At 42.6% G+C, this 12545-nt stretch overlaps 1 protein-coding gene across 2 annotated transcripts in view; it reads left to right on the top strand.

Moving 5' to 3' along the window:
• The window catches only part of UBE2E1 (ubiquitin conjugating enzyme E2 E1), a 135447-nt gene that overhangs the window by 59402 nt on the left and 63500 nt on the right, over positions 1-12545 (top strand). Inside the window, exons 1-3 of one of the 2 annotated variants that reach the window (XM_089532939.1) lie at positions 4617-4814; positions 6552-6730; positions 8092-8142. In XM_089532939.1, the coding sequence (XP_089389065.1) occupies positions 6579-6730; positions 8092-8142 (203 nt within the window). In that variant the 5' untranslated portion in view covers positions 4617-4814; positions 6552-6578. Of the gene's footprint in view, positions 1-4616; positions 4815-6551; positions 6731-8091; positions 8143-12545 lie in introns of those variants that run through there. The other variant, XM_089532940.1, reaches the window with a different exon arrangement.

The following is a 12545-nucleotide window of genomic DNA, read 5'->3' as shown; positions in this document are numbered from 1 at the left end:
AACTTGTCACAGCAGGCCTTAGATGGTTCCAAAATGGGATTCGGTGAGGGAGACAGCTGAGTCAGCTCCCTCACAACCCTGAATAGCTCTGCCAGACACGACTCCGCGGACGCAATACGTGCAGCATAGAACGAGTGCTTTCCTGCACTTGTTGCCACTCTGTAGACTCTCAAAAGGGAGTCCAGTAGTGCCTTGTTGGCTAAGTGCTGGTGTCTTCGCCAGTTGCGTTCTAGTCGTTGCACAGCCCGCTTCCTCACCCTGAGATCTTCAGTATACCAGGGCTTTTTATTGGAAGCAGGCCAGAAAGGACACTTGGGAGCGATGCTGTGTATAGCCCTGGAGAGATCTATATCCCAGGTGTTAGTCAGGGCATCAACAGAATCGCCGTCAGTTCCAACCATATATCCCTCTAGGGCTTCTTGGAACCTTTTGGGTTCCATCAGCCTTCGAGGGTGGACCATCCTAATAGGTCCACCAACCCCGGAAGGGATTTGGGTAGAAGCCTTGATTCTAGCCTCGACCAGAAAATGGTCCGTCCATGGTAGGGGAGAGACATTGGTTATCTCTGCCCACGGAATCATATCCATGTCCGTGCAGAAGACGACATCAAGCGTATTACCAGCAGAATGCATGGGCCCTGAGACCAATTGGGACAGGCCCATGGCAGTCATGGTAGCCATGAACTCCCAAGCCGCACCAGATGGACATTGACTGGCCTCGAAAGGGATGTTGAGGTCCCCCAGGACCAGAAGCCTAGGGGACTCCAACACCAGTTCCGAGACCAGCTGTGCCAGCTCGGTCAGGGAGTCTGTTAGCGTACGGGGTGGTCAGTAGACCAACAGAATCCCCAGACTGTCCCTGGAGGACAGTCTGTTGGAGGGGGATGCTACATTAGGGTGTTGGGAGTAGTATTCAAATAGTTATTTATATAGAATACTAATTTTTTTTAATACCATTTGTGGACCTCCTTAAGAGTAGTCCCACTGAAGGGTTGGGTGTACATTTCTAAATAATAAAATATTGTCAGAATGCCAAATAGCTGCCTCAAATGGAAGCAAGCCAAGGACATCTCTTCTCCGTGATTAAATTCATTTGGGCTTCTATCTCTTTTTTATCAAGTTTGTTGGACCAGAGGAAGGAGAGTGCCTTCTTGGCTCTTTCTTGCAGCCTTCTTGTTTCCTTCACAGAAATGTTGGGGTCTGGAAATGATGGGCTTTTGACTGGTTATGCTAGAAGCCCTCTGTTTGTCAGGAGTGAAGCTCCACAGAGTTCAATGGGCCTTACTTCAAGGAAATAAAGTGCTTCTTTCCTCACTCCATCATAAAACCAGATCCTTGGCTTTCCTCCAACAAAGACAAACTTTTCATGTATGGGGATTTCCATTTTGGTTTTCTGGTTCAGGTTGAGGTTTGCATTTGGGGATTTATGTCGTTTCCCTTAAGAGGAATGGGATGGTATCTCTTGCTACTTGTATTGAAATGTCCCTTGGTTTTTTCTGCTATATACAGTGGCAGGTTGGTTTACAGGAGAGAAGAAAGCCTGTGGGGGAAAAAATAAGTCTGACTCATTAATTGGCTCCTGAATATGCTAATAGACTTGGAAACAAAACCAAATTTTCCTTCTATCTGCTGCCAGGTTTAGGAATCTTCATGCTAGATCCCAGAATGGGATCTATGGATTGTAACATGCCACTGATGCCAAGATACTCTCTCTATTTTTCTGTCTTGCTTCTGCCCTCATCATCATCACCATTATCATCATCATCATCATGCTGCTTTCCCTTCAAAATTAATGTACAAAGGGGCTTACAAATAAAAATACGAATACAGTTGAAAACCTACAAAAGTGGGCAATTCTCTTCTACTCTTATTTTGTTCATAGATTCTGGGCTGTGCAATCCCATCCTGCAGAATTCTTTTATTCCATTTATTCAATTTATTCCATCACAGACGCCCTCATTGTAAGTTAGTGATGTCACCCGTATGGAAGAAAATGGTTACAGGTTGCTCCAGGTAAGGAGCAACTCAGGCAGCAAGGTCCAAGTCACACTGCAGAAATAATCTAGTTTAAGACCACTTTACCTGTCCTGGCTTCATGCTAGGGAATCCTGGGTGGCACCAGAGCTCTCTGACAGAGAAGGCTAAGTGTCTCACAAAACTATGGTTCGCAGGATCCCTAGCATTGATCCAGGTCTCAAACTGGATTATTTCTGTGATGTGTTTTGGACCCAAGTTAAGAACACATGAGGCAGTGAATCCCAAGCCTTGGTGGGTGTTTTGGAGTACAACTCCCAGAAGCTTGGTCAGCAGTCAGGAATCTGGGAGCTTAAGTCCAAAACATCTGGACCACCAAAGTCTGGGACCGACTTTGGAAACACCATAAGAGGAGTCCATGCTTTTAGGCGTACAAAACAGACGCTGTTTCTGCACATGCTGAACCAGCCAAATGCTTTTGCCCCAAGAAAAGAGAAAACAGGCCCTCCTAACAAGTCAAGAGGCCTGTTGTTTTGGGAGTGGGATCCAGCCTCCAGAGCTGGGGCAGGCAGGGCTTTATTCTTTGCTAGGGACAGTGAGTTAAAAGGGGGACACTTGATTTCTGTGGGACCAGGTTCGAATCCTGGCTCATCCATGGAAACCCACTGGGTGACCTAGGGCAAGTCACACACTCTCAGCCTCAAAGGATGGCAATGGCAAACACCCTCTGAACAAATCTTGCTAAGAAAAGTCTATGACCACCATAAGATAGAAACGACTTGAAAGGCACACAACTACAAAGGAGAGGAGAAGCGGACCCTGACAAGGTCTTATGTAACAGGTGGACTGAGGAAAAAGCAAATGGATAGACAGTGCCCCCCCCCCCCCCGACATCTCCTGTCATCCCCTCTCCATCATCCTCATAACTGGAAAAGTTATACTTCCTCACAAAGGGGCTTGTCGCCTCACAAACTGAAGACAAACTGGATCTCTAAGGCAGTAGTTTTTGTCTTGCTAATGGAAGGAAAAGTTGGTTTCCTGGACTGAATCTCCTAGCATCCACATTGCCAGAAGGAGAAGGGGGCCACCTGCATGGAAAATACACAGCAACCACAACCTCTTGACCAAATGCAGGGCTATGGCTAACATTGTCATTTCGCACCCTTTTCTTTTTCCTGCATGATTTTTAACACCTTGGTCTAAGGAAGGAGCCAGTGGTGCTTTGAAAGCTTGTAATTGGATAATGTGCATCTGGGCTGACCATTTTGGTTGGCCAGGAGCATCGAAAGCTTGCAACATGGATAATGTGTATTTTCGTTGATCTAGAGCTTAGAAAGCTTGGAACGTGGATGATGTGCATTTTTTGTTGGACAGTGTGGTGTTGTAGTTTGCCACTAGACTACCACTCTGGTGGCCAGGTTTCTAATCCCGGCTAAGTCATGGAAATTCACCTGGAGCAAGTCACACTCTCTCAGCCTCATAGGATGTCAAATGCCCCTCTAGGGAAAAAACCCTGTTGAGAAAGCCTCATGATAGGGTGGCCATCAGTCGGAAACAACTGGGAGGCACCCAACAACAAAAAAAGTATGAGTGTTTTGTGGATTTTGGAAAAGTTTGTGTGATATTTTCAAAGACTCCCTTGAACAGGGCAAGGGATGGCATAGTCACATAGCTTCCTCTAGCCACCATCCCCCATATATATATATATTCCCCCAAAACTCTCCATCCTGAGGGAGTTTGCCCCCTTATAAGCACCCTCAGGATTTTATTTAGGTGAGGAGTTGAAAGGGTCTCTGTGTGTGTGTGTGTACACACACACACACACACACACACAACATATATATATATATATCCCTCCCTTTCAACTCCCCACCTAAATAGTTTATTTTAGTTGAAAGGAGGGAGAGACAGATAGACAAAATTGAAAGGGAGGGGGAAATAGATAGTATACATAGCCATCTAAATAGTTTATTTAGGTGGGGAGTTGAAAAGGAGGAGATATATATCTGTACACACACACACACACACACACATATATACACCCAGCTAAATAGTTTATTTAGGTGGGGAGTTCAAAAGGGGGGAATAGATAGATAGATGTCCACCTAATTAGTTTATTTAGGTGTGGAGTTGAAAGGGGAGAAATATATATACACACACACATTCCACCTAGTTTATTTAGGTGGGGAGTTGAAAGGTTATATATATATATATATATATATGTATATGTATATGTATGTGTGTGTGTGTGTATGTATGTATGTATATATATATATATATATATATACCCACCTAGTTTATTTAGCTTGCATATACATATCTATATATTCCCCACTTTCAACTATTTAGGTGGATTATATACATATACATACACACACACACACATATATAATATCTCTCCCCCCTTCAAATAAAATCCTGAGGGGGCTTATGTGTAGGGGAAACAAATCCCCTTCCCTGGAGGGGGATCAAACTCCCTCAGGATGGGGTGCCATAGATGGGTGCCCTCTGAGAGAGGGGCCATCTTCTCCCCCTTCCTTCAACAGGGGAGGACCCACACATATACGTCTAGGGGTGTGTGTGTGTGTGTGTGTGTGTGTGTGCATTGTACCCATAGCCTTGTGTGTTTGTGTTTGTGTGACACTGCCTGCCTGGCTCGACGACCAGGAGGAGGAGGGGGGGGGGAGAAGAAGCCATTGCCTGTTTAATAGTTGCTGTTGCAGCACTTCCGCTTCTCCTCTCCCAGCGAGAGAGAGAGAGAGAGGGAGAGACACGAGTGGCCAGGCCCAGCCGCACCGAGGAGGAGCAGCAGCAGCCAGACACAAAGGGAGAGAGAGCGAGGTATATGGGGAGAAGGGGGCACCCAGAAGACCCACACACCCCCAGACCCTCCTTGGATTGAGGGCCCTGGAGGGGAGAGGGGGAGAAGCAGGGGAGATTTGGGGCAGCAAAAGGGGGGCAGGAAGGGAACCAGGGAGGTTTGCAAGACCTTTCTCCCCACATATTTCCCCCCCAAATGTCTCTCAGTCAGCTCCCCCCCAGCCCTGACTGAGAGACATTTGGGGGGGAAATATGTGGGGAGAAAGGTCTTGCAACCCCCCCCCCAACATAGACACAGATCCCCACCTCCTTCCCCTCTCTCCTCCTCCTTGCCCCCCCCATCTTCCCCGTTCTTCTCCCCCTAAGGATTATTACCCCCAATAGGGTTATTCTTGGGGCAACCTTGCCCTCTCTTCCCTCTACCCCCCCCCCCCCAAATTAGGGATGGCCCTTGATGCTGAAAAGTATTAATCCCCCCACTCTTCTTCCCCCCCCACCCCACACTTTCTGTTGTCTTTGAATTTCTTGAGTTCTCTCTAAATGTCTAAATCAGCCCCCCTTCCAGCCTCCACACATTTTACTGCCTGCCCCCCTTTCCTCTTCTGTTGCCCCTCTGCATTTCTTTACTCTCCCCCCTCCTCTAAGTCATGCCCATCTAGCTTCCATACACACTGCTATGCATTCATTCCCCCTTTCCTCCTCAGTTTCTCCTCTCAATTTCTTTAGTTTCCCTTTTAAATCATGCCCCCATCTATCCTCCATATATGCACTAAATACCCCCTTTTCTCTTTCGTTTCTTCTCTCAATTTCTGGAGTTTCCTCTCTAAATCTTGACCCCATCTATCCTCCATATATACACTAACTACCTCCCTTTTCTCTTTAGTATCCCCTCTCAATTTCTGTAGTTTCCCCTTAAATCTTAATCATTTTCCCCATCCAGCCTTCACACATTCTATCTACCCCCTTTCTTCTTTAGTTTCCCCTCTCAATTTATTTAGTTTCTTCTCTAAGTCACCCCCTTCCAGCTCCACACACTATTATCTGCCTCCCTTTTCTCTTTAGTTTCCCCTACAGATTTCCTTAGTTTCCTTTCTAAATCTCTAATTCATCTCCCCATCCAGCCTCCAGACACACTGCTATCCACCCCCTTTTCTCTTCAGTTCCCCCTCTAACTCATTCCTGCATCCAGCTTCCCCATATGCTGCTAAACACCCTTTTTTGCTTAGCCCCTTCCTAGTATATCTCCTCCCCCCACATTGTATTGGATCTCTTCTTTCTCCATAACCTTGCAGGCCAGTGATTCTTCCCCCTGCCCCTTAATATTCCCAAGCCCCTGGTCTTCCCTTCTTATCCCTGACCCCCTTTCCCCTCTGTGTCTCTTGTGACTAAATATTTGGGAGCCAAGCTTGCCTAGTTTTTTGCAGAAAAAGATGGGAGGAGATGTTTTAAGGAAATTACTTGGTCTCCTTAATCCCTCTTCTCCTTTATTAATTCTTCTTGTCTGTTTGTACCCTCCTCCCATTTCCAGAGATGGAGCTGGCACTACATGTTACTGAAAGGAGGGGGGGGTTTGCCTCTTTCTCTGCTTTGAATCTGCCCTCTTATTTGTCACTGCAGAGCACTTGGCTGGAGAAGAAATAGTTTTTCTAAAGATCAGAACCCCACTCCCCCCACACACACCCCCATGGCAGTTAGCTTCCTTGTTGGAGTGTTAATTCTCCTTTCCCTTCCATCTTCCTTGTGGTGTTTCTTCTCCAGGTTTGGGGTACGTAGTGGGGGGTAGCTATGTCGGATGACGATTCGAGGGCTAGCACCAGCTCTTCCTCATCTTCATCCTCCAACCAACAGACCGAGAAAGAGACGAGCACACCTAAGAAGAAAGAAAGTAAAGTCAGCATGAGTAAAAACTCCAAGCTCCTTTCCACCAGTGCAAAGAGGTAAGATCTAAGCACAAATGCACTCTCTGTCTAAAAATTGTCATGGCTTTTTTCTTCCCATATCCTTGTGCTTTTGCTCATACTGGAGAAATTTGAGCTTTTTTCACACCAACATTGTCACTTACTACTCAGATGCACTATTTCCCTTTTCATGCATCTTTTTTTAATCCTAACTCACTAGCATTGTCACCCACTACCCAGATGTGTTATTTTTCTTTTCCATAATCTCTCTTCTTCTTGACTATACCTGTAGTCTTCCTCTTGGAACTTGTCTGTATCACTTGGATTCACAGCCAGAAAAGTTCAGAGGTGTGACTTGGAATCAAAATATCTCTACATAATTCATCCCTTGCTACTGACTTACTGCACAGCCTTGAGCAAAGCACTTAATTTCTTCACATACCAATAGATGCGAATGATGACAATATGTGCAGAAGTGCTATGAAGATTAATTAAGATTTGAGGTCAACTGATTACATGCAAAATGCTAGTCTTCCCTGGGAGCAAAATGTTGCTTTCTTTTGTTGTTTAGGTTTGGAAGCGTCTCAAATTCGGCAGAATTTAGAACTTTGCCTTTAGATTTTCATGCAAAAGAGCTTCATTGCTTCAGATAAGAATAATCCGTTTTAATGAATACTGAAAATTTGTCTGTGGTACTAACCTCAGGTTCGTGATCCTTTTTGTGTGCCTGAATTTTGAACCAGCATTTTCAGCAAGTTGTCGGATGGGTCTGTTGCTCTCCACCTGGTTCTTATTGATGTTACTGTGACCCAGAAGTAGTGAAAAGAGGAGGAGCATCTCATTAGGAGCTTATAGGAAGGAGGGGAGATCCTGGTATTGGTTGTTAATAACTGTTTGAGAGGGAGATGCAAAGAGAACAGATATTCTGAACACTGCCTTCCATTTACCCTCTTAAGTGATAAAAATCAATGGGAATTCTGTTACTGATTTAATTGATTCCTTTCTTTCATTTTACTTGGTGTGGCGAGATCTCCCCTTCCTATCTTGCTTTCATTCTTGTAGTGGTATTCAGATGATCAGTTAGAATGTCTCTTGGTTTCAAACCTTTGGAGAAGCCAGTATGATCCATTGGATGATATACTGGATATGACTGAGGTATGGTCTATTTGATTTTTGAGCCAAACTGTGTCTCAGTTTGTATGTTCTAACCATAAAGTGGACATAAGGACAGTCTTCAATGCAGATTTATTAGGAAGAACACTGATGTTAAGGAATATTGACTTGGCTCTTAGTAGATCTATGCCACTTGTCTTCTGTCAATCCCAAAAGTTTTTTTGTGGCTTTTGCCTTAAAAACAACTACTGCTTTCTTATACCCTCTTTCTTCATTTCTTATCACAGGATTCAAAAGGAGTTGGCTGACATCACCTTAGATCCCCCTCCAAATTGCAGGTTGGTGTGATGCTTCTACTTTAAATATTAAATTACGTATTTTAATAAAAGTATGGGCACATAACACATTCCATGTCCTGCTGGTAATATGTTAGATATCAGGTTGTCATTCTATGTTTTCTTTCTGTGTGCCATTGGGTTCTTCCTGCAGGAGGGCAGGGGAGAGGCAAAGTACATTAACATGACATCATGCATCTTCTTTAATTAAATAGTGATATATAGCAGAAGATGTGAGGTGGCACTAGCCACTCGTATACTAGTATGTATGATTCAGTTTTAAAGAAGATTGGAGAGTGCCTGGTTGTGTTTAATTATAATGTTTGCTTGTGAATGATGATGCAAAATGTCTTGTGTGAATAGCTGGAATGGTATAGAATAATTCCTCATGGGTTTTAAACCTCTGAAGACATATCTTAGATTTAAACTTTGTTTTGTATTTTTTGTAGTACTTCAAAAATAATTATAGTTTGAATAGCAGTAAAATTATCATTCTGGCTGTGTTTCTTTCTGTCACTGGTTAGTTATAAAGGGGCATGAAAATACATCTCCGTGTCACCCTTAGATTTCATCTTGCTTTTATCATTCCTGTTCTTGATCACATCATCCTTACTATTATCCAAATTCAGGAGAAGAAGGGAGAAGACCTGTTGGTGCTTTACCAATTAAAGTCTTTGTACAGGGCAGTAACGTATGTTGTAGGAGTGGGATTTGAGCTCATAGCTCAGTGTATGCACCTTAAGAGCATGCATGTAATCTGGTGAAAGCACACCCCAGGGGATGTCATTGCCTTTTATAAAATGAGTGTTTGAGCCTTGAGTTAAAAGATTTAAACACTTTCTGAAAGTACCTGCTGAGCTACTTCTTAGGTTATCACTTAGCTTTTGCAGTCCCTTTGCATTTAGATATGGGATAGTAAAGCACCTTTGATTCTTTGTTGCCCCTGTTAATTAAACAGGAAGGGAAATTTCAGCATCATCTCTCTCTCTCTTTCTCTCGCTCTCTCTCTCTCTCTTTAGGCTGCTGTTTCTAGAGAACACCTTATCTGTGAACAGATATCGGTGAACAGAGATTTAGATGCTTTCTTTATCTAGCTCTTCTCCTAATACCAGTTTTGGAAATAGTTGCTCTTGATAGTACCATTGAAAATATTCATCTTTAAATATATTTAGGGTGCAATGTGTCTCACCCACCCCATGTTTTGTTTTGTTTTTCTTTTTTAATTTATATGGAAAACAATTGGTGCCATTATTAAAGTTTCATTTTCAAAACTACTTTTTATGTGGAGAAGCTTGGTGGAAAATATATGCGGTCTATGCTTAATGAAGGGCCGCCCTTTTTATTTAATAGGATCAGCTAAAGACCTTTTTCCTTCTATTGGCTAAAGTCTTCATTGCAAAGGATCAGAAACATTACTAGTGACTGATGCTTGGATATTAACAGGGAAGAGAATGACATGGCTGTATTAAGGTTTTAAAGGGTTTTTAAAAAGATGATAGTGGTTTGATAAGTGAGACTTAAAAATTGCAAGACAAATGATTATGTTGTGTTCCTGAAGCCTCATACTATTTTAATGCTTAGCTGCTGTAAATTACTATATAGGTTGTGTATCCAGTGTTGCACTGTTCTTAATTGCATTTTCCCTTCTGGATCGAAGTCTGTGTCCAAATCATCCCAGTAATCTCTCAACAGTTCTTTCTCTCTAGCGGCTGGTATATGAACTTGGTGTCTTTCAAGGCTGTGCTAGCAAATTACCTTGTCAGAATATAATGACTAGAAATGTGGTTTCTTATTTCACCAGTGCTGTCCATTGGGAATCATAAACTTGAAGACAGATACAAGGATGTTTGCTTTGCTTAATGCTTTTGAGGAGGTAAAATTCACTTTATGTTGTAAGCACTTTAAAATATCCTGTGATCAGAGGAATCTTGCACTTTAGATCATATAAGTGAACAGAGGATTAGATGTTTTCAGATTCTTCTATGATTACTGTTCAACTACAGAGAAGTATGCTAGCCATGATTTGTGCTCATAATCGGGCTGGGGCAGAGAGAAAAGGGGAATAAATCCACAAGTTGTATTGTTTGTGATGCAAATAGTTTTGTTGTTGTTGTGTGCCTTCTAGTTGTTCCTCACTTCTGGCGATTCTATCATTGGGTTTTCTTGGCAAGATTTGTTCAGAGCAGGTTTGCCATTGTTTTCTCCTGGGGCTGTGAGCATGTGATTTGCCCAAGGTCAGAGTAACTATTGCAGAACTTTTATGTTGATGAGTACTAGAATATATAAGCACACAAAATACTCATATCTTTACTTAATGTATTAATGGTGTCATGTTGGAGCAAAGTTGCGGGGTGTTTTGGAGTATATTGGGACACATTTCAGAGCTTTTTTGATTGCAATCTTGTATAGAACAGAGCCAGTTTTCAATGAAACATACATTCTGGCCAGCATATGTGTTGTTATTGATACAAGCATCAGTTGTGAAAATCTCCTAGTTATCAGTAGAGATCAAATTGTACAACACTGGTGGATGTCACAGCCTGTATTTGACAGAAACATTATGTATTGTATGTGTATGTGCCTTCAAGTCGCCTGTTGAAGCAATCATGACAAGTCCATGAAGAATATCATAGGATTTTCTTAGGCAAGGAATACTATATTCTGCCCTAAAACCTGTACATGTTGCATTCTTTCACAGCTGGAAAAATCTTCAGTGACAGATAGAGGCAATATGGTATATACTTTCATTGGGTTTTGTAAAACCTGGTCTTGAGTATAGCGGGTGGCAAAGATTCCAGTGCCCTGTGATTTCCAGAACATGGTGCCAGCATTTCTAAGGATGAATCCTGAACTGCCAATGTTTTAGAGTGGATGTTAAAAAGCTAAATGTAGTGTAATTTCACCGTTCCGGACACACACACACACCCCCCACGTAAAACAAAAAGCGCATAAGCTCGAGCCCCATTACAAGTAATGGGGCTCGTGCTCACAGTGGTGTGCGGCAGTGGCAGCGCGTGCGTGCCATGGGAACACACATACCATACTGTTAAAATTCCTTAATATTATATACATCTGTCAGCAACATATGCAGCCACAGGAAAATATCTAGACTTTCCCCCCATCCCTCCCCCAAGTCTCTGACAACACAGAAATGGCATTCTGGGGAGGTGCTTGCATGGTGATTCTGGGGGGAGAGGTAGTGTCAGGAGACATAGCTATGGAAATGTACCTACATGCTTAGATGCACATCTCTGATTGCAGCCATAGTCTTAAAAATGCCCCTCTTCAGTTGCTTGCTATCAGTGAAAAAGGATGTAAGTACAGAGAGTGAAGATGGTAACAGGTAATATCTGCATATAGATGATGCGTTGACATAAGTATTGAGACATGATGACTGTTATATTGTGACAGTGAAAGTGAATATTGGCTCTAATCTGTTTAGGGCAGGAGCTCAACCATTCTTTGATATGAGTTTATAGATACAGTATATTTTATATTGTAGTTGATGACTACTGTTAAAATTCCTTAATATTATAAGATAGCTGCTGCTGGCAGTTTACCGTACCAGGTTGCTCTTATATCTCTTCCTTTCTAACATGTGATAAGTCTTTCTTGATCCCAAGACCTTCCCCTTTGCTCCATACCTGATAACAATCTTGGTAGTTGTTGGAGCTTTCCCCCTGGATTCACATGGCAGTACTTTTCAGTGGATCAGGTTTCGCTTCTCTTATTTTATGGCCTTGACTTGAATCTTGGCTTGAAATGCTCCAGATGTTGACAGAAAGTGCTTTTCTTTGTTGACCTGGTGCACTTTGGGAATGTGCACTGAAGACTTGAAATTGCCCTGACTCCACTGACTTGTGTACACAATGATTATAGTGCAGCAGACTGAAGAGCAACAATAAATGTGTATGAAAAAGGGAAGTAGACTTCTGAGCAGCAAGCCTGTCAAAGGGGTTATGGACCAAACATTCATGAAACCCCAGAAAGGGAAGGGAAAGAGAAAATTCTTTCCCAGAAAGAGGCTTTGTATAAAAAGCATAGTCTGCCAGTGCTGGCAGAAACATGGCCTTTTTTTTTATTTGAGATATTTGTGTTCTCTTAACTGTCATCTTTTTAGTTAATATTAAGGAATTTGTTTGTTTTTTGCATTTTGATTTGGTAACTCAACACTTGTGAATGAGTCCCCATGGAAGGGTGAGCAGCCTCCATTTCCCTTGTGCATTTATGAAATTGCTTTGGTTCTTACAGTTATAATGAGAGAGTTGAATGCACATTTTAACTTTGGTTTAAACAGAAGATAAGGATTTAATATTCAGAGCATCACATTGGCTATGAAGAAATAGTACTGCATAGTACAATTCCAATAAAGCTCTCTCTCTCTCTCTCTGAAATATTCAGTAGCA

This window comes from Sceloporus occidentalis, unplaced genomic scaffold, assembly GCF_023333645.1.
Source record: "Sceloporus occidentalis isolate IW3139 unplaced genomic scaffold, rSceOcc1.0.p SCAF_7, whole genome shotgun sequence".
Lineage (NCBI taxonomy): Eukaryota > Metazoa > Chordata > Lepidosauria > Squamata > Phrynosomatidae > Sceloporus > Sceloporus occidentalis.
This window is presented reverse-complemented; position numbering and strand designations above follow the sequence as displayed.